The 22,647-nt window shown below is 36.8% G+C and overlaps 1 protein-coding gene across 9 annotated transcripts in view; it reads left to right on the forward strand.

The window, feature by feature from the left end:
* Positions 1 to 485: 485 nt before the first annotated feature.
* The window catches only part of NFAT5 (nuclear factor of activated T cells 5), a 132,764-nt gene continuing 110,602 nt past the window's right edge, over positions 486 to 22,647 (forward strand). For 4 of the 9 annotated variants that reach the window (XM_060000229.1, XM_060000232.1, XM_060000230.1 and 1 more), the window contains exons 1-2: positions 2,617 to 2,647; positions 7,204 to 7,219. Coding sequence is in view for 5 of the 9 variants with exons in the window: in XM_060000223.1 (XP_059856206.1) it covers positions 809 to 881; positions 2,594 to 2,647 (127 nt within the window). In the remaining 4 variants the exon portion in view is untranslated. Of the gene's footprint in view, positions 882 to 2,593; positions 2,648 to 7,203; positions 7,220 to 22,647 lie in introns of those variants that run through there. The other 5 variants (XM_060000225.1, XM_060000227.1, XM_060000228.1 and 2 more) reach the window with 2 other exon arrangements.

Consider the following 22,647-nt stretch of genomic DNA (forward strand, 5'->3'; position numbering starts at 1 on the left):
GACATCGCTCTGCAAACCCCAAAGGGGTGGTGACTGTGCAAGCGTCGACACTCTATTCCCCTGCGAGACCCCAAGCCTGCCCACCCAGGACGTTCCGACTCTGGGGTCTTTCCCCTCTTCTCGCAGACGCCTCGGCTCCCCCCCTCCCCAGCTCTATCTCCTCTTACGCTCAGCTCGGCGCTGGGCTGGCCGCCTTCGGCTCGCCGCCACCAGGTCGGTGCAAATACCTTTTCCCTCCCCGGGGCCCCAGGCGCGGACACCTCCCAGCCTCCCTCCCTCCCTGCCGGCGGGGACTTTTCTCAGCTCGGGAACAGCAGCCCCAGGCCGCTGTTCGCAGGAAGCGAAGCCCTTGTTGATGCTGTTCCGTGGTGCGCCGCTCCGCCCTCCGGCGTCGCCCGGGCTCTTCCCCGCTCTGGGGCGCCCCCCCTCCGCGCCTGCGCAGTGCCCCGCGGGAGGCGGGGCTCAGATTCCTGTCAGCGGCGGCGGCGGCGGCGGTGGCGGCAGCGACCGTCAGTTTTCGCTGAGGAGAAGCACGAAACGGACCCGTTGGCTCTCCCCCTCCCTTTCCCCGCCCTGAACCCCCCTCCTGGCTCGCCGAAAATTAGTCTCCGTGGAGTTTCCCCTCCACCCCGACGCCGTTTCCTCGGTCCTCGGCTCAGTGGAAGTCACTGCCCTCGAGGAGGAGGCAGCGGCAGCCGCCCTCGCCTGCCGCCCCCGGTTCGGTGCCCGCGGTCCCGGAGAGGAGGTGCCGCCGCCACCGCCGCTCCCCCCCTCCCGCTGCCCTCGGGCCGGGCTGGGTCGAGCTGCGATGCCCTCGGACTTCATCTCATTGCTCAGCGCGGACCTAGACCTGGAGTCGCCCAAGTCCCTGTACTCGCGAGGTGAGTCAGGCTGGGGGCTGGGGCGTGGGGGCGGGGAGGCCCAGCGCCGCGGAGCCGGAGGGGTCCCGGTCGGGGGCGGCTGCCGAGCCCCTGCCGGGATGGCTTGTCTTGGGGGGTGGGGAGAGGCCGAGGAGGTCGGGGGTTGGTGGAAGGGGCCAGGGAGGAGTGGCGGCCCCTCCCCCGCGGAGCCGCCGGCCGCACGGGGCCCAAATGCCGTCGGCCCCCGGGTCTCTGCGGACCCGGTGGCTCTGAGCGCTCCTCGGCGGTCGGGCCCCGCCACCCTCCTCGAGCGGCCGGCCCTGGCCTCCCCGGCTCGGGGATCACCCCGGACTGGGCCCTGCGCTGGGGCCGCCGCGATCCGGCTGCTGCGGCTCCTCTTACCAGGACCATCGTCCCCGGCAAAGTTGCCCCCAAACGGGTGGCATAGCCTGGAGCGGGTTCTGGGTTCAGGGTCACCATTTTTCTCCCTCTCCAGGTTGTTTGTGCGCCGTCGTTCTGCCCCCCTCTTTCTCCGGCCTAGTCCACTCCCTCCCCTTGTTGGGACGGCCCCCCTCGACCAGGCGTCCTTCTTTCCTCGTCATCTTATGTCTGGAAAGAGCCCGAATTTTCTTTCCTTTTCTTTCTTTGTTTTTTCCTCTCTTTGCACTTCTGTGGCATTCTAACTACTTATTCTGCCTCTGTTTTACAAAGAGAGAGGTGCTCTCCCTGAATTAGTTTTATTCCTCTCCTGTCCCAGGGGTACCGGCTCAGGCACAGTTGCTGCCCTTTGAGAATTTTCTCTTTCGTTGCCGTTCCAGGGCTCCTTGCAGGGAGGGGGCATCGGACACAGTTTCCCGTTTTAAAACTCTTTTGGCTAAGGCCTGAAGGGGATTCCCGGGATATAAAATATTAACACTTGAGCTGATCGCTACTGGGGTTAAATTCCTATACTGGACACCACAAGAATGTGTTAGAACAGGTTCCTTGTGCAAGGGCCATCAAACCAAAATGCTCCCACTGCACTTAGTCACTTTTTAAATCACTGGGAGGGGGCAAAAGACATAACTGGGCTATTTTACCATGTTAAAAAAAACATTGTGTGCCATTGTGAACCTCCTTCCTGAGAAATTCAGGGTTTCTTCGGTTTTTGATTTGATGTATCCATCCGCTGATTCCACCCCCTGCAAAAAGGGGGTCTTCAGCTTCACATTCATGTATTTAAAATCGTTGAAGTGAATCAGAGTGAGGTGGTTTTCTCTGGAAGGTGCTGGACTTTATAGACTGACGATTGAGTTTGTACACAGAGTCCTACTTAGTAACTGTAGCCATTGTCTGTTGCTCTGATGACTTTAGTTGGCAGTCACCATCCTGAAATAGTTTGGAAATATTGTAGTTTTGAGTGTCAGAAAGGAAGACACGATATCTAGAGGTGATTCTTAGAGAAGGGCTAATGTGGTACAGTTGGGTGCTAAGAATAGTCAAGACATTAACACCGTTTGTGCAGTAATCATCAGATAATTTTCCATGAAACAAATGCTTTATGAAAATCTAAGTTTAGTATAGAGACCAGTGTAGAGGCAATTCAGCCTTCTTTTGCGAGAATATATTCACAAATAGGGGCTTCAGCTCTTAAAATTACGTGACAATTATATAAGAGATGTATGCTATCCTTGGCTTTTTTTTTTTTAAGTCATTCAGCATAAAAAGTACTTAATGCTTTTTGTGTTTTTCAGATTCTCTGAAGTTACACCCATCACAGAATTTTCATAGAGCTGGACTATTGGAAGGTCAGCAAAGTGCCATTTTAAAGCATATTGTGTGAGTATGCAAAGGCTTTCTCTGAAATGGAGTTTAAATGAGAAAGTGTTAAACTTTGCAAACTCATACAATCTAGTTTTCTCCTAAAGAGCCTGATCCTTCTTTTAGAGCAGCTGAATGTTTTAGTGGATTTTGTTACTGTGTTTGATGTCCTTGTTAGCTATTTTATCTGTTTCGAGAAGCCTTGGGAAAAAACCCCACAAAACTATTAAAAATTATGTGTTGGGTATTCTACTGTAGAATTCCATATCTTGATTCTAGTTTTTTACAAAACAAACTGAATATGAAAAGGCTCAAACATTAAGATCATGAACATAACTAAAAGAGTGACACCAAACACATATTTAGTTTGGAAAGTCAGAATTTAGAACTTTCATATGCTGAGCATTTCAGAATGGCATATTAATTATTTATTACAGAAGCATTGATGTCATTACTCTTGCATCATTTTTAAGGATAAGGAAAGCCAAGTAATAGAGATGATGATTGAGCTATGCTTAGAAAAAAGGGTTTTAGAAAGTTCTGGAAATGTTAGAATGTGTAGCATAATTTAAACAGCTGACGATTACTTTAGAAAACATTATTCTGTGCTGTTTTTAGCATTTTAAGACAAAAAAAAGGACTACTTGTTTTTGCAGTTTTTGAAGTGATTTCACGTATGTCATTTTTGAATCATGTAATCCTGGGAACTGGACAGCAAGGATATTAATTTTCCTATTATAAAGATGAGTAACCTGAGGCTGAAATTAAGAGACTTGGGGGGAAAAAAATCATACGGTAGTAGAAACAAACAGTGCTTTTGTGTTGTAGTTGGTGCTCTTTACCCAAAGCCAGGCTGCCACTGTAAAATATATATGTAACCAGTAACATAAGCATTTTATGGTCCACTTAAAAAAGGCCCTAAATATTTAAGTTCGACTTGAGTGTAGGTGTCAAGGGAAAAAGTGGGTTTTGTAATTAAGCTTAAATTTGAATACCAATTTAGCTACTTGTGACCTTTAGCTCTGTGACCTTGGGCAACTGATTTTACCTCTCTAAACTTTAATGTTCTTTTATAAAGATGTATATAATCTCTTAAATTTAGTGAGCTAATGTGTATGAAAATGCCTAGTATAGTGTCTGGCTTAATAAATTTTTTTTCCTTTAGTATCAGCTAAATTGTTTTAACTATAATTTAACGCATATAAAAGTTCTCACATTAATTATTGATTATATTTATACTTATAAAAAGTCCATAGGTATATATATACGTATGGTATATATTAGTATGAAAATCAACTACACTTTGAGGCAAGGAATTTTTAGAAGTGTTTCTTAGTGAAGTAGATTTGTTGTTTCTATTTGTATTGTTCAATTTGTGACCATGTTGTGGAGTTATATTTGTCTGTACAAAAACTCATCCATTTTCTGGGCAGGAAACCAGAGTGTTATAATCATAGAGATTATCAGGCAGGAGAAGGATAAGAAAAAAAAAACTAGTGTTAATTATTTAAGCAAATATTTTTAACAAGTTGATGGAAATGTAGGCAACAATCTAGTATGTATATTTACATGTTTATGCCAAAATACTTTCACTAATTTTTCATTTTGGTTGAGAGGATACTCAATTATTTAAAGTAATACCACCCTTTATTGATTATATATAAGTTGTAAAATGTATAAGTATCAAGTATGTCATGTTCTCATATCTTTGATACAAGGTATCATAAGAAAGTTGTTTGCTTGTGTGATGAAAGGATTTAATCTATGTACCCTATTTCTATTTTCAACCTTTTATTATGGACATTTTAAAGAATACACAGAAGTGGAGAGAATAAAATGATGAACACATCATTTTGTTTATTTATGGGTTTATTTATTTATTTATGGGTTTGGTGGTACCCATCACCAAACTTTAATAGCTATCAAAGTATGTCTACTCTTGTTTTTTTAATCCTCTCTCCTCCCCCCAAGCTGTATTATTTTAAAGCAAATACCAGACATCATAATCATTTCATGTATAAATACTTTTGTATCATATTGATATTTTTTATATTACTTTTTAAAATACTGTATTCCAGGAAATACAAAAAATTCTTATTTCAGCAAGATATTGTACAGCAGGAGGCTACTGCTCCTAGTGTATAAGAGCAATCTGTGCTAAGTTTGTAGGTTATGTGGTCAGACTTGGGTTCAAATCCTTGTTTGATGTTTGTGTGTGACCTCAGCTTAGTCATTTAATCTTTCTGTGCTTCAATTTTCTCTGTTTTAAATGGGGGCAATAATATCTTCATCAGAGGTGTTGTTAAGATTATTTGAGGCAAATTCGTGTAAAGCATTTAACCTGGTGTATAGTAAGCTCTATAAATGTTAGCTAAATTTGAAAAATTAAATTTAAAATTTTAAAAATTTAAACAGCCATCTATATAGTTCCTACTATGTGCCAGGAACTTTACAAATATGAACTCACTGAATTCTCATAACAGCTGTTTGAGATTGTTACTATTACCCCATTTCACAGATGAGGAAGCTAAGGAGGCATAGGGAGTTTCAGTAACTTACCTAGAGTCACACAGCTGATAAGTTGTAGAGCCAAGATTCCAGCTCAGGTAGTCTCACTTCAGAATCTGTTATCTTAAGTACCATACTGTACTGACTCCCTACGATATATAATATAAAGTATTGTCTAGTAATATTTATGTATGTATGCTTTACATCAATAGTCTGTTTCTTTTTTCCTTTTTTTTTAACAAAGTATTTTTTAATGGTTTAATCCCCCCCCCCCCAACCACCGCGTTGGGTCTTCGTTGCTGCGTGCAGGCTTTCTCTAGTTGTGGCAAGTGGGGGCTACACTTCATTGTGGTGTGCGGGCTTCTCATTGCGGTGGCTTCTCTTGTTGTGGAGCACGAACTCTAGGCACACAGGCTCAGCAGTTGTGGCACACAGGCTTAGTTGTTCCGTGGCATGTGGGATCTTCCCCGACCAGGGATCGAACCCGTGTCCCCTGCATTGGCAGGCAGATTCTTAACTACTGTGCCACCAGGGAAGTCCAGTAGTCTAGATTTCTATCTAATAACTAAAAAACTCAGCCCAGTGTGAAGGGAATTTAATTATTATCATACAATTTGTTAAATTTTTTAGAGAACATAGGTTTTACAAATTAAAAGTTGTTTTTTTTTTTTTTTTTAAGGAAGACAAGGTTGGAAAACCTACAGTTGGGTATTTAGCTTCAAAAATAGATTTAAAATCTCTTTACTATTCAGTTTGCATTTATCTTTCATATCAATGCTGGTCCTTCTACTCCCTCTCCCCCTTTTCAAGAATAGGAAATTAGGGCTTCCCTGGTGGCGCAGTGGTTGGGAGTCCGTCTGCTGGTGCAGGGGGCGCAGGTTCGTGCCCCAGTCCGGGGGATCCCGCATGCCGCGGAGCGGCTGGGCCCATGAGTCGTGGCTGCTGGGCCTGCGCGTCCGGAGCCTGTGCTCCACGACGGGAGAGGCCGCAGCAGTGAGAGGCCCGCGTACCGCACACACACACACAAAAAGAATAGGAAATTAGTTTCTTATTTTTTACTTGAGATATAGTTGACATATTACATTATGTTAGTTTCAAATTCACAACAGTGATTTGATACTTATATATATTGGGAAGTGATCACCGTAATAAGTCTAGTTAATATCCGTCACCCTGCATAGTTCTGCTAATACCGTTTTATGTAATTTGGTGATTGCCTGACAATGGGAAAAGAGTCTAGCTATTTAATGTAATGATATGTAGCCATTAAAATAATGTTTCTGGTGACCCCATAATTACATGTGAAACTCCTAATAAGTAAATAAAAGATATTGTTGCAATTATATTAAAAATAGCTTGCATAGAAAAAAATCCTGGACAAAAGTATACACTACAGATTTTTACTTTTTGATTCTATTTTTGCATTTTCCGTACCTCTTTAAAGAAGGTAGTTTGTATATATTTTTAAAAAAATAAAATGGTTTACACTTACAGTGTTCAGACTTTAAGGCTAGGGTTCTTCTTTGGAGGACCTGGAAAAAATGTTCAACTACAGGAAAAAAAAGGTGCCATTTCTTACACTCTCTGTATTAAAAAATGTTGATTTTGGCATATATAGTTTGCTATATAAAAACTGAGATTAAAAATTAAACTAAATAAGCAAATAATAAGAGGTCATTCTAGAAGTACCTATAGAGATGTAAGATAAGATGGTAGAAAAATCAGATAAAACAGGAAAAATAATATAAGCAAATTGGAAGAAGTAAAGTAATAAAAACAATGGATTAAAATTTTTAAATGCTTTTAAAAGTGAGTTAAATTACATATGGATCAAATTAAAAGAAAATATGAAATATTACATTGAGTAAGGGGAAAATAACCTTTTTTTTTAACTACTCTCAATCTGTTTGATATTGTACCATGCATAATTTTACTTTATAGTTCAAAAATGAAAATCCTAAAAATAGTAAGTGTTTTTACTGATTTTATGGAATATTTCTGAATTACCATTAAGCCTGATTTATTTCTTTCCTAGGGCCTGTGTTCGTAAGGTAGGCCATTAACTCTTTTTTTTTCCCATAAATTTATTTTATTTATTTATTTATTTTTGGGTCTTCGTTGCTGTACTCGGGCTGTACTCGGGCTTTCTCTAGTTGCGGCGAGTGGGGGCCCCTCTTCATCGCGGTGCGCGGGCCTCTCACTGTCGCGGCCTCTCTTGTTGTGGAGCACAGGCTCCAGACACTCAGGCACAGTAGTTGTGGCTCACAGGCCCAGTTGCTCCGCGGCATGTGGGATCTTCCCAGACCAGGGCTCGATCCCGTGTCCCCCGCATTGGCAGGCAGATTCTCAACCACTGCGCCACCAGGGAAGCCCCAGGCCATTAACTCTTAACATGATGAAATGTATGAAGATATCTTACTGGAAAGGACTTTTTGAAAGTATTTAACATTAAAAGTAATCTATTGGATTCTTTTCTTGTTTAGTATCTAGTATTCTCTATTGCTCCATACTTAATAAACTAAAAATATTATTGAGGAAATAATTATGGAAATGAATTTCAAACATATGACAGAATCATACCTAGTTCCTGCCAACTTTTTGTTTCTAGGATCCATCTCTCTCTGATTTCCTATCATTTGTTTTTGTGTCTCTTCCTAAACTCTGCTTTTTTAATTTTTATTTTTATTCAATACTGGAATTCTATTGCTTGTTACAATAAGATGATAGAAATTCATATTTAATCAGATGGTCCTTGGTCTGCTCTTGATTCATTCTTGACTCTACTGTATTTATTCCAGGAGTCCCCTAAAACTTGAAAATGGTAGTACAGATAAACATTTCTTATTGTGGTCAATGTTATATATAAAAATTACCACTTTTTATTAGAAAAAGTTGACCCATCGGATTATTTTCTATTAAGAATAACAGGTAATTAGAAAAAAATAAAGATCAAATTAATCTGAGATACCAGTTGGGCCTGATTATGTAGTGACAGGATAATTCTGCTAACTTTATGAGAAGTAAAAGACTTTCTTCAATAGATATGTTGCTTATTATCTTACGCTCTTTTCTTGTTGCTAAGATTTTATTCCAAGTTACATGAAAGAGAGTCACGTCTTTTATTTCCTGTTGCCTTAATAAAAATCAAGGTTAAAAAACTAATGAGGTATATACACTAATTATAAACATGTATTTGAATGAAAAGGTAGAAATAGTCTATGGATTAACTACAGGTAATGATTTCAGCTTCCAAATGTAAATAAAACCTGATGTTGTGATGGAGGATCTATATATTTGATGGTTTCAACTAAAGATGTGATACATGAGATTTTTCAGTTACTTTTATTTATTCTTAATAACTTAAAAATAGATTTTTTCTCTTGCTTTTATTTTTAATATTTATTTGATAAGTAGGTACTGATTATTACTGCTGGCTAGCCATGAATCCTTATCATTTCTTTCCCATTCAGAAATGTTATTATTAGTCCTTTAGTAAATTTGGTAGTTGGTTTTGAAGGTGAGACAAGAACAGAAAAGTTACTAATAAATAGTGAGCCAAGTTGATTACTCTTATCTTTATAAATTTAGTTTTAGTTTTAAAAAATCTATGTAAAGCAGTCTTTGTAGGACATGTCAAAAGAAAGTGTTGGTAAAGAGAATAAAGAATAATAAATTCAGTGTTAGTAATAATTGAAGTCATTTTTTGAGCAATTTGTGTGTACCAGCATTTTACAGATATTTTCCACGTTTAATCCTCAGAAAAGTCCTGTGAGATAGTATCAGTATCCCTGTTTCATAAACGAGGAAACTGAGGTACAGAGGGATTCACTGATTTTCTTAAGGTTACATAGCTAGTGAAGGAGGCTGGTATTTGAAACTTGACTATTTTACCCCAGAGTTTTGAGTTTATACTTAACTTTCTTACAATACAAACATTTGATAATTGGCATTTACACTTCAGGCCCTAAAAAGATTACACGACTGTTCAGATGGTATATAAAGAGTACTTTGTGTAGATTTCTTTAGCTTAACAGTTCCCATAAAGTAAGGAGGGAAATTCTATAAGCCACACAAAAAATCAGTAAAGATTATGATGATAACCCTTTTTAGGAATATTTTAGCACTCAAAATTAGCAAATCATTTCCTGGCTTTGGTGCATGTAAATCAAGATTTTGCTGAAGCACACTGCTGGTTGAACCACCTCTGTTTTGACTGTTGATGGTGCTCAAAAGTGAAAAGGAAGGGCAAGCCACCACCTAAGGAGAACTGCTTTAAAAACGGAAGATGCCATGGGGCTCTTGATTTCTTTGGCAGTAGTTTTATGGAAGCATAGAAGTCATTGCACCCTATTTCTGCTGGTATGTTTCAGAGCGTAACTAAACCTGAGAAGAGATGAGTAACAGAAAAAGCAGTACTCATAGAGCATTGGGAGTTAGTTCTATTTATTGTCGTGGTTGGTGTTTGTTTTTGAACTTCCTGAAAATTCTGTTAGGCAGTAGAAAATTTGCGTTTTAATTCTAGTTAAGCCTTGAGACCATGTGGAAAATCGTGTAAGCATTCCTTTTCTTCAGCAGAGACATTGTCATCAGGCTTGCTTACCTAAGAGTTGTGAGGAAGAATAACTGAAATAATGTTAGAGGATTTTGAAAACTATGAAATGCTATACGAATAGTGATATTTTGCATAGGGCCCTATTAATTTACTTTGGTTCTTCTTTCCATTGTCTGTCTCTTTTTTTCCCCCAATCTTCCCATTCTACCCATGTCTCCATTTTCTCATGGTACTCTCTACATTTTGCTTGTTGGTTCTGCTGTTCTTGTATCCTTTCTTTCCTCTCTTTTAGAAAAACAAACCATCCTTATAGAGGTACCCAGGTACACCCATTTCAAGTGTTCCTTGAGTTTTTAACAGGTGTATACATTTGTGTAATCACTACAGACAAGATACAGAACATTTCAGTCATCCCGTTAAGCTGCCTCTTGATCTTTTGTAGTAAATTCTGCCCACTCCAGCCCCTCAGGAAAACTGATGTTTTTCCTTACCAAAGATTAGTTTTGCCTTTCTTCAGAATTTTGTTTAAGTGGATTTATGCAGTACACACTATATTTACAGTATACAGTGTGTACTCTTTTCTCTTTAACTTTTGTTATTCAACCACCATAACCTTCTAGAAAGGAAAACTAGTTTTTTAAAGGACATAAAGTTAATAAGGCATTTTTTATTCTCTTATATATTCCTATATTCTATAATGTAGCCAAGTGTAGTTTTTTAGAGATGATTTTTTTATGCTTATGTGCAAGGTTACTTAGTCATAATATTATTATAGTATTACATAGTAATATTATAATAATAATATTATTATTATTCATTCACTCAAAGTGAATTCACCCATATATCCTGGCCACATATTGCTTATAGTTTAGTAAAAGAGATTGTATGTAAATAAACAGTGATAACACAGAGTTTTAAAGGGTTTTGTAATTCAGTCTGGAATGAAGAATGAAGTTAATATGAAGTTCCTATTTGTTAATAGGAAAATACTTATGTGCGAAGTATACCTGAGCATATAGTTTGCCCCTATACTTAATAACTGTAAAATGAAGTTTAAAACTTTAAACTTTATTTTTAAAATAGTTTTAGTCTTCAGAGGGTTGTAGAGCTGAAGAGTATGTAGGTAGGGGGTATGTACTTATTTGTACTCTGATTATTTCTGTAGGTTAAGCAAAAATTAGGTAAAAACAATATGAGCTTTCTGTCCCATGTGAGTACTCTCTTGTGCTTAACTGTAAAAATACTACTGTAAATGCTAATTAATGATAATAAATTAATGTTCACAAGTTATAAATTTATAACTTGTGAACATTATAGGCTCAATTTATAAGTGCCTAGATAATGGGCAGTTATAAGTACTTTAGAAACACTGTAAATCAAAAATTTACTTGAGTAAGTTTTTATAAAATTGTATTGTGACCTCCAAGACTTTTTTCTATATTCCTTTTTCATTTTTATTGTTAGGTCATACTCTCTAGACTATTAGGCTAATGTAGAGTGAATGAATGGGAAATATAAACATATAGTTGAATTTTATAATTTTAAAATTATTTTTGAAGAACTTTTCATTTTCTTAGTTTATTTTGACCTATAATATTGAGTACAGGATGGAAATTTATATATAATACTTGAATAACATGCTTTGGATAAAATTACTACTTAATTCCTTTAAAAAACTCATTGCTTAAAAAAAAAAACTGGGTAATGAAGTAGTTGAAGAACAGAAAGTAATTAGTTAATCAAATTACTACTCTGTTATAGTAAACATAAATAACATGTTTATAGTATATAGTAAATAAAAACTAAAAAATAATTTTCTTGAGAATGTTTTTCAATCAAACTTCACAAGAATGGATAGAATCAACACTGTAAATTCTGCACAGAAAAAATAATTTAGTGCATAGTGAATTGCGAACAAATAAACAGAAGAGTTGAAATAGAAGAATATGAAGTTTTTCTTAGAAATTAAAAGTGGTAGAGATAATAAGAAGTAAATCAAAGTCCCACTTATTTATCTGACTTGTGAATAGAAACCCAGTTTCAAAAACACGCATTACTTAATAGCTGTGTGATTTTAGGCAAGTTACTTAACCTTTCTTCACTCAGTTTGTTCTTCTATAAAGTGGAGATAGTAGATTCATATATTTGTTATGAGGATTTGATGAGTTAATATTTCTAAAGAACTTGGAATAATGCTTGGCACATAGTAAGCACTATATAAGTATTTGTTAAATAAGTAAAATAGAATTTATATCTACAGGTAAGTTATTTGGCAAACATACTTACTCAAGATGTAGCAAGAAACCAGGATTTTATTACTATGCATAAGCTTCTGAACACCCAAATCAGATGTTGCTAAATTTATATACTAAGGTTTAGGCATTCACAGCACTATGTTGTGCAGGATTAATCTTCCTAAAATACAGATCTAATCATATTGCTTACTTAAAAATCCTGTAATGGTGTCCATGGGTTTTAGGGTGAAATCCACATTCTTAAAGACTTGGTTCCTGATTATCTTTTTATTTTAATTGAGGTGAAATTCATAGAACATAAAGTTTATCATTTTAACAGTTTAAAATTTTTTTTAAATTTTTTATTTTTGGTTGCATTGGGTCTTCGTTGCTGCGTGCGGGCTTTCTCTAGTTGCGGTGAGTGGGGGCTACTCTTCGTGAGGTACGTGGGCTTCTCGTTGCAGTGGCTTCTCTTGTTGTGGAGCACCGGCTCTAGGCGTGTGGGCTTCATTTGTTGCAGCACACAGACTCAGTAGTTGTGGCACGCAGGCCCTAGAGTGCACGGCTTCAGTAGTTGCAGCTCATGGGCTCAGCAGTTGCGGCATGTGGGCTCTAGAGCACAGGCTCAGCAGTTGTGGCACATGGGCTTAGTTACTTCACGACATGTGGGATCTACCTGGACCAGGGATTGAACCCATGTCCCCTGCATTGACACGTGGATTCTTAACCACTGCGCCACTAGGGAAGTCCTTATTTTAACAGTTTTAAAGTGTATAATTCAGTGAGTTGTAGTCCATTTACAGTGTTGTGTAACCAGCACCAGTATATAATTCCAGAACATTTTCATCACCCCAAAAAGAAACCCCTTACTCATTTAGCAGTCATTCCCCATTCCCTCCCACATCCCCAGCTCCTGGTAGCCACTCATCTGCTTTTGGTTTCTATGAATTTGCCTATTCTAGACATTTCATATAAAAGAAATCATATAATATGTGGTCTTTTGTGACTTCTTGTTTCACTTAGCATAATGTTTTCAAGGTTCATTCATGTTGTAGCATGTATCAGTATTTCATTTCTTTTTATGGGTGGATAATATTCCATTAGATGGTTACATACTACTATGTTTATCCATTCATTTATTAGTTGATAGACATTTGGGTTATTTTGGCTATTATGCACATTTGTGTACAAGTTTTTGGGTGTACACGCGTTTCATTTCTCTGGGTATATACCTAGGAGTGGAATTGCTGGATCATATGGTAACTGTATATTTAACTTTTGGAGGAACTGCCAAACTGCTTTCTGCAGTGGCTGCACCATTTCACATTTTCAGCAGCAATGTTTGAGGGTTCTGATTTCTCCACATTCTTGTCAATACCTACTCTTAGCTTTTTGATTATAGCTATCTCTAGTTGGGTATGAAGCAGTCTCCTGTGGTTTTGATTTATATTTACCTAATGACTAATGATGTTGAGCATCTTTTCATATGTTTATTGGCCATTAATATATCTTCTTTGGAGAAATGTCTGTTCAAGGCTTGGCTCATTTTAAAATTGAATTTTTGTCTTTTCATTGTTGAATTGTAAGAGTTCTTTATATATTCTTTATACAAGTCCCTTATTAGATATATGATTTGCCAAAATTTTCTCCTGTTCTGTGAGCTGTCTTTTCACTTTCTTGGTAGTGTCTTTTGATGCACAAATGTTTTTAATTTTCTCGAAGTCTACTTTATCTTTTTTGTTGTTGTTGGTTATGCTTTGTGTCATATTTAAGAAACTGCTGCCTAATCCAAGGTCACAAATATTTACACCTGTGTTTTCTTCTGGGAGTTTAATATTCTTGGCTCTTACATTTAGGTCTTTGATCCATTTTGAGTTAATTTTTGTCTATGGTGTGCAGCCTGTGGTGTGTCATTCTTTTGCATGTGTATATCCAATTGCCCCCAGTACTATTTGTTGAAAAGACTATTGTTTCCCTTTGAATGGTCTTGGCAACCTTGTTGAAAATCAGTTGACTATAGGCATATGGGTTTATTTCTGGATTCTCAGTTCTTTTCTATTCATCTGTATGTCTATTCTTATGCTACTAACGCACTGTCTTGATTACTGTAGCTTTGAAATTGGGAAGAGTGAGTCTTCCAATTTTGTTCTTCTTTTATAAGATTGTTTTGGTTATTCAGGATCCATTGAATTTCCATTTGAATTTTAGGATCAGCTTCTCAATATCTGCAAAAAGGAGAGCTGTGATTTTAATAGGGATTGCATTGAATCTGTAGGCCAGTTTGAGGAGCATTGCCATCTTAATAGTATTCAGTCTTATCGTCTATGAACATGGGATGTGTTTCCTTTAATTTAGGTCTTTAATTTCTTTCAACAGTGTTTTGTAGTTTTCAGAGTATAAGTTTTACACTTTTTAAACATTTAAGTATTTTATTCTTTTTAATCATTGTTTTTAAGTGTTAATAAAATTATGGAAATAATTTGGAGAAAGGTCTCTCAAAACTTAGGAGAGCTTTAGTATTTATTTTTAATAAGTTTATTTTATTTATTTTTGGCTGTGTTGGGTCTTCGTTGCTGTGCGCGGGCTTTCTCTAGTTGTGTTGAGTGGGGGCTACTCTTCGTTATGGTGCGTGGGGTTCTCACTGCAGTGGCTTCTTTTGTTGCGGAGCACAGGCTCTAGGCACGCAGGCCTCAGTAGTTGTGGCTCGCGGGCTCTAGAGCACAGGCTCAGTAGTTGTGGCCCATGTGGGATCTTCCCTGACCAGGGCTCGAACCCGTGTCCCCTGCATTGGCAGGTGGATTCTTAACCACTGTGCCACCAGGCAAGCCCGAGCTTTGGTAATAAAGTACTAGATCATGCGTGTGTTCAGGAAATGAAACCGAAACCACAATAAGGTAATTGTACAATATTAGAATCAGCCATGGAATTAAAGCCACAGTAAACCATAAAGAACATTTAGTAAAGTCCAGTTTTGTTTAAAAAGTTATACTGGATGGTATTTTTCTCAAGGACAGGGACTATACCTCACATTCTCTTAGCATCTGGCACAAGCGCTTATATCCAAAAGGTGCTTGAATGAATGAATACCACATCCAGAAAAGAAGGAAGGAATAGTATTGGAAGTGTGAAATGATTGTGCTCTAGTTATATACAACCATGTAGAAAGCTTTAATTGGAATAATAATTGGATTAAAATGATTATAGGTGGAAACCTAGACCTTTAAAAAATTGGAGCTATTTAATTAGTAAAGACAAAGGTTTAGGTAATTCAGATGCAAATGGAGGTGGATTTGTTCACTAAATCTGGAATACTCAAATAAGAAGGTTCTCTTGAAGCTTGACCACCTTCACCCATTTAATTCACAGCCCTCACCTTCCCCGCCCCCACAACCCCCAATCTGTTCTGTGTATCTTTCAGTTCAATTTTGAAGAAAATAATTTTTTGATTACTCACGTAAGTGATATCATATAGTATTTGTCTTCCTCTGACTTATTTCACTAAGCATAATGCCCTCAAGGTCCATTCATGTGTTAAATGGCAAGATTTCCTTCTTATTTATGGCTGAGTAATATTCTTGTGTGTGCGCGCATGCGTGTGTGTGTGTGTGTGTGTGTGTGTGTGTGTATGTGTATGAATGACATCTTCTTTATCCATTCATTTGTTAACGGACACTTCGGTTGTTTCCTTGTTTTGACTGTTGTAAATAATGCTGCAGTGAAAATGAGGGTGCAGATATCTTTTCAAGACATGATTTAAGGTAAATACCTAGCAGTGGAATTGCTGGATCATGTAGTTCTATTTTTAGTTTTCTGATGAATCTTCATACTATTTTCTGTAGTGGCTGCACCTGATTGGCATTCTTGAGCACAGGAATTGATTATATTTAAACAAAAACATGTCAGTTAAATGAGAGAAGCACTTAGGTGACTGGCTATAAACAAATACAATATGAAGAGTCTGACTATACTTCATTTTATTGATTAGGACAACTATTTCTGTATATTTAGTTTAATAGCAGCAAAATACTGCTTGTGCTATTAAACATATTTGTTATATTTAAGAACATACTGACTTTAATATATTGCTAAACATAAATGTTTTAAAATAAAAGCACTGATGCAATAAAAATATGTTAAATATTGATAAGGATATAAAAAGATTTTCAACATCATTAGTCATTGGGGAAATGCAAAGCAAAACCACAGTGAGATACCACTTCACACCTACTAGGATGGCTATAATCAAAAAGACAGATAATAATAAGTGTTGGCAAGGATGTGGAGAAATCACCTCACACACTGCTGGTGGGAATGTAAAACAGTGCAGCCACTTTGGAAAATAATCTGATAGTTCCTCAAAGAGTTAAACATAGAGTTACCATATCCAGCAATCTCACTTCTAGATACATACCCAAGAGAAATGAAAACATCTGTACACATAAAATATACATGTGTATTTGTATACGTATGTTCAGAGCAGCATTGTTCATAATAGCCAAAGTATGGAAACAACCCAAATGTCCATCAACTAATGAATGAATGGATAAACAAAATGTAGTATATCCGTTTAATGGAATAATATTTGGCCATAAAAAGGAATCAGTTACTGATACATGCTGGAACATGGATGAATCTTGACAGTATGCTTAGTGAAAGAAGCCAATCATGAAAGACCACATACTGTATGATTCCATTTATATGAAATCTACAGAATAGACAAATCTAGAGAGGCGGAAAGTAGATTAGTAGTTCCTGGGGTGGAGGGGAGTGAGGGGGATTATAGTTAAAGGGCTTGGGGTTTCTTTTGAGAGTGATACAAATATTCTAAAATATATTGTGATGATGGTTGCACAACTCTGAGTGTACTAAAAGCTAAGTGTCCACCAACAGATGAGTGGATAAATAAAATGTGGTATGTACATACAGTGGAATATTATTCATCCTTAAAAAGGAATGAAATTCTGATATCATCTTACAACATGGATTAACCTTGAAAACATATGCTAATTGAAATAAGCCAGATACAGAAGGACAAATATTATAAGTTTCCATGAGGTATCTAGAATAGAGACAGAAAGTGGAATAGTGGTCACCAGGGACTATGGGGAGAGGGCAATGAGGAGGTATTCTTCAGTAGGTACAGAGTTTATGTTTGAGGCAATGAAAACGTTCTGGAAGTGAATACTAGTGGTGATTGTTGTACAACATTGTGAATGAACTTAATGCCATTGAATTGTAGACTTAAAAAAATGGCTACAGTAGTAAATTTTATGTATATTTTACCACACACACAAAATGTTAAAAAAACAAAAAATAATTTTAAGACTCTGAGATATACTAACTTTTTTTATAAAGTTATTGAGACAGAGGTAATTGTGTGGTGGCACATGGAAGGGAGACTTTTTTCAGTTTCCCATTTAACACAGTATATTTTAGTTGTCTAAATCATCTAAATGTGCTTTAAATGTAGATAGGATGATCAAATACTGAGTGTGCTACATCTTGAATAATCAAAAAATTTTGATGAGCAAGATTAGACAACAGATGACTGAAAAATTCATGAAGTAGATTAACCTTGTTTAGTTTGGAATTTTTTTTGACTATTAATATGCATGGTTGATTCATTTTGTTGATTTCCTGAAAGCAAATGTTTAATAGTAGCAAGAGGATTGCAGTTTTCTAATAAATGTCACAGAATTGTGACAGTGAGCTAGGAGGAAGAAAAACTGCATAAGTGAAGTGAGATACACTTCTGTAGCAGTGGAAACTATAAACCCTACTGTCTTGAAACGTTCTCTTTGTATTTGTATTATTAATTAGACATTAGTAGAGGATAATGAGGACCCTGGATAACTGCTAGATTTTTTTTTTTCATTTTCTTAATGGTATCTTTTATTTATTTATTTATTTTAACTTTTTGTCTTAGAGTATAGTTGATTAACAATGTTGTGTTAGTTTCAGGTATACAGCAAAGTGATTCATGTATACATATACATGCATCTATTTCACATACTGCTAGATTAAATATAGGTATAACTGTATTCATCAGAGTTCCTGAGTAAGAGGCATTGCTGGCTAGTTTAGTATTTGTTTTGTGTGAACATGAAAGTGCTTAATTTATTTTTCTTTGATTTGTTATGGTCCTCAACTACTAAAATATTTTCTGTTTAAAAGGATGTTTTCTTAAATTATTGCCACAGCTCAAGTTTTAAGTTTGAGAATAAGTGAGAGAACTTGAACATGATTCAATGTTGAACATTACTTCAGTTTAGTGAAGTTAAATTTATCTTGACCAGTACTCGTATGTTTACTGGTAAAGGCATATTAATCTGTGTATGAATAGGCTTTATGAATAAATAATGTTTTAGGTATAAATTAGGCACTTTGGTAATTTATACAATAATTTTTGTAGACTGACTAGCGCTCTTACCGAGTACTAATTGCATCATAGATTCCTCGAGTACCCTATAAGCTTAATATTTCCCCTAATAATAGAAACCAACTTACTCCTAAGAATACTTAAGATTAGGTCTGTAATCACCGTTGCCTTTACTCATGTGTTGGAATTACAATGGGCTGCTTGAGATGGCAAACTTCAGAGGGGAGATGGCTGCTAATTCTAAAAATAGAAAGGTAACCTAGAGCTGAAAGATAGCTACTGAGTCATTGTGTTCTCACCATACTTGTTTGCTTATTTGTGTGAACCCAAAGTGCATTTTCCCTTAAATTTAGATGCGCTTTGTTCTCCTATACATCTATACTAGTATCTCTTGAACTTGTTAGGGCTTTTCAGAAACATCAACTGTCAACCAACATAGAAACAAATTATATTTTGGAATCTCCCAAATCAAATAGATTTAAAAGTGAAATTTAGCAGTCGTTTATTATGTGAGCAAAATAAAACAGAAAAAGTGAACTATGAGAAGTAAGGTCTTTTGGAAAAATCATTGTAGTTTGGACCCTATAATATTGCCCAGAAGAGAGCATATCCATTGGATATGCCAATTTAGAGGGAAATTGGTGGGAAAAAAAGGTTCTAGGCCTTCTTCCATTAAGAACTATTTGAATATTCACCACTGTCTAGTTCTGGAACAAAGATAGACCAGAGCATTACAGGGAGGGTCCTTCCCAGTGTGTTGGACCTCTTCTTTTCCTGCTTCCTTTTTAGTAGGATATTGTTCATCTACTTGTCCATAAATTGCGTATTGCAGAGATCATGGATTGTAGTAAGCATAGCTCTTCATAAAGGGACTGGATGGTGTGTCCTGTGAGAACAGTACCTTTGTAACAACCAAATGTGGATGTGCTATAATAGGACGGATAAGCAAATCCACATTTGGATTGCTAAAAATCCTTAAATGTAGATAAAACTTCAACTTGGAAATTCAAAGGAAATTCAACTTGGAAATTCAAAGGATAAAAATAAGAGAGTAAAAAAGTTTTATGAGTTAAAATAGCTATAAATAGATAGTAAAAAGCAATATCCCTAATTTTGGTATTCAACTAAGATTGACTAGAAACTTCAGGATGGTTCAAATCTCTCCTTTGAGTATTCAGGGTAAGTAAGGCTCTTCAATTCCAAATCCAGGAAATAAAAGAGAAGTGTCTTTTTTCTTTCTTTTTTTTTTTTTGGATCTGCAGCAGGAAGGGTTTGTTTTTGATACTTTGTTACTTTGTTTTTCATTATTCTCTCTCTGTGTATTTTGTCTTTCATCATAGGTGACTCTGACACCCCAGATATCTAAAGAGCTCCTTACTTTGACATTTGTATGTCTTCTTGGTACAGATTTTAATGAGTGCTAAATACCAGGTGACTTAATACAAGTATTCTGAATGAACCAGTAAATTGACAAATCTTGTTTTAGGCAATTAGGTGATGATATACAACAGAATGGTTTCCTGATAATTTTAGGTTTGAGCATTTATTAAAAACCAAAAAACCATATTAGTCAAAGTTCAGGATTTTTCAGGAGAGGTGTTTCACATTACAGAACAGTATTATTTCTTCTTTGTATCATTAAAAAAAAACAGTTGAATTTCAGCTTGTAAATATTGGAAAGTTGTTCACAGTTATTTTGTCTCAGGTTAGAAGATTATAAGGAGAAAATAACTTCTAAAGTGGTTTAGACAGTCATATTTTAAGTTTAATGTTCTGTAAATTTCAAGTTGTATTCTATATCTTTTTCTAGACTTTTCCCCCCTTAGCCTGACAGGTTAGAGATTGTCCCATTGTAATTATTTTTCAGTTTTGCTAAACATATTTTTAAATGGCTGCCTTCGGGCCAAGGATAAAAAAAGACACTGAGTCTTTGAGACATTGTCTCAAAGGTGAGTTGTTTTCTAACATTTCAGTCAGGTAGTTGTGCTCTATTGCCTCACTCAGTTTCTCCATTGAAATAAGTATCACACAGAAGTTATGTCATGAGAGTCTATTCTCTATAGCGGATCCAGTTCCAAGGTCTAATGCCCAACTACATAGGAACATTTCATATCCCATTTTGTGGGGCCAGTATTCTTTTTTTTTTTCCTCCTTTTTTCTTTTTTGTCTGCGCCGGGCAGTATGCGGGATCTTAGTTCCCCCACCGGAGTTAGAACCCGTGCCCCCTGTAGTGGAAGCATGGAGTCTTAATTAACCACTGGACTGCCAGGGAAGTCCCATGGGGCCAGTATTCTTGTTCAACAGCAATATTCTTATTCTCTAGCCATATAGAATTTAAAAACATTAAGGCAATTTCAAAAAACTTTTCTTCTCATTCTGTTACCATATTCTCTCCCAAAATAATATATTAATAATATGTAGAGGGCAGTGTGTATAGTGGCTAAAGATATGGGCCTTGGAGCAAGACTGCCTGGGTTCAGGTTCCGGTTATATTATACACTGGCTATGTGGCAGTTTGGACAAGTTCATTGACCTCTCTTTGCCTCAGTTTCCTCATCTGTAAGGTGCTGTTGATAATAGAGCTTACAGCATAGGGCTGTGAGAATTAAATGAGTTAATAGAAGTAAAGTACTTAGAATGGGTGCCTAGCATAGGCTACTTAAGTTGATGTTATTATTACTGGAATATAGTTTCTACATATTTTTTTGAAAAGAATAAAAAATATACCTTTATTTTACTATCATTAGTGCCAAAGAAAAAGTGGAAGACATCACATCTTAAATAAAGCAGAATAAACATCGGTATTGGTCTTTTTGGCATTCTATGTTTATGGCCATATTTCTTTGGGTGGTTTCTTGATATATCTGACTTTAGGAATTATAAGAGTACCAAAGTTTCTTGGGTTTGAAAACAAGAATTTGTGCCAGTGCAAGAGAAACTGTGCTGCCAGCCATCTCTTCTTTACTAATGATTGTATTGTCCAGAGTGTCTGTGTTTTAAGGCTCCATTTTCTTATTTTGGGAGAATGAGACACAGGGAAAAAGGTTTAGATAGTTAATACCAGACTGGCTTCTGTGGAAAAATTAACTTACTTTTGTATTTTATTTGCAATTCAGTTAATCTAGAGGTACCTTTGTGGTGGGGGAAAAAGTACAGAATTTATAGTTAGGAAACATAGTATTGGGCCTTCCCTGGTGGTCCAGTGGCTAAGACTCCTCACTCCCAATGCAGGGGGCCCGGGTTCAATCCCTGGTCGAGGAGCTAGATCCCGCACACATGCTGCAACTAAAGATCCCACAGGCCACAACTAAGACCCGGTGCAGCCAAAATAAATAAATAAATAAATATTTTTTAAATGGCTTAAGTTAAAGCTCTTAAAAAAAAAAAGAAACATACTATTTTAAAATACCTGTTTCACGTTTTGCTAGTCATATTTCTTTTTATCCTTTTATCCTCATTTCCTCTTTATCTAACAGGGTTATTATGAAGTTTATATGAAATAATGGTTTTCATTATGCTAGTGCTTTTTTTTTTTTTTCCTGTACGCAGTCCTCTCACCGTTGTGGCCTCTCCCCCCGTTGCGGAGCACAGGCTCCGGACGCACAGGCTCAGCGGCCATGGCTCACGGGCCCAGCCGCTCCGTGGCATGTGGATCTTCCCGGACCGGGGCACAAATCCGTGTCCCCTGCATCGGCAGGTGGACTCTCAACCACAGCGCCACCAGGGAAGCCCTAGTGCCTTTAAACATTATTTGAATGTGAACCTCCAATTTTCTCTGGATATTTTGAGGAAAAGTCGAAGATATATTGAAGGAAAGAATGTTAATTTTTTAGGACAAGTTATTCTTTTGGGGTGTTTAAGATATTTTTAATAGAAATTTTTTAAAAATTGAAAACTTAATTTTTTCAGATTATAATACAATTATACTTTTATGCTTATTACAAAAAGGGTAGGTCATTGTATTACATATAAAGCATATAAAGTAGAAAAGGAAAATAATATATAATCCTACCATACAGAGATAACAACTGTTCACATTTTGACATACAGTATGTCATTCTGTATTCTTTTCTGTGCAATGTGGGCATTTTACATTTATTTATTTTTTTCTAAAATAGAATCATATTGTGCTTTTTTTTTTAGAATGTTTTGGACACCACTCTAGGTTAATAAATGGAACATAATGTAGCTTTTTTTTAAATTATAAAGACTTCAAACAATATAACAAATACAAAGAATAAAAGTTACAAAAGATCCCACCTCTCATAGATAACCACTGTTATATTTCTATGCACATATATATTTTTTTTATGT

This window comes from Delphinus delphis, chromosome 20 (assembly GCF_949987515.2).
Source record: "Delphinus delphis chromosome 20, mDelDel1.2, whole genome shotgun sequence".
Lineage (NCBI taxonomy): Eukaryota > Metazoa > Chordata > Mammalia > Artiodactyla > Delphinidae > Delphinus > Delphinus delphis.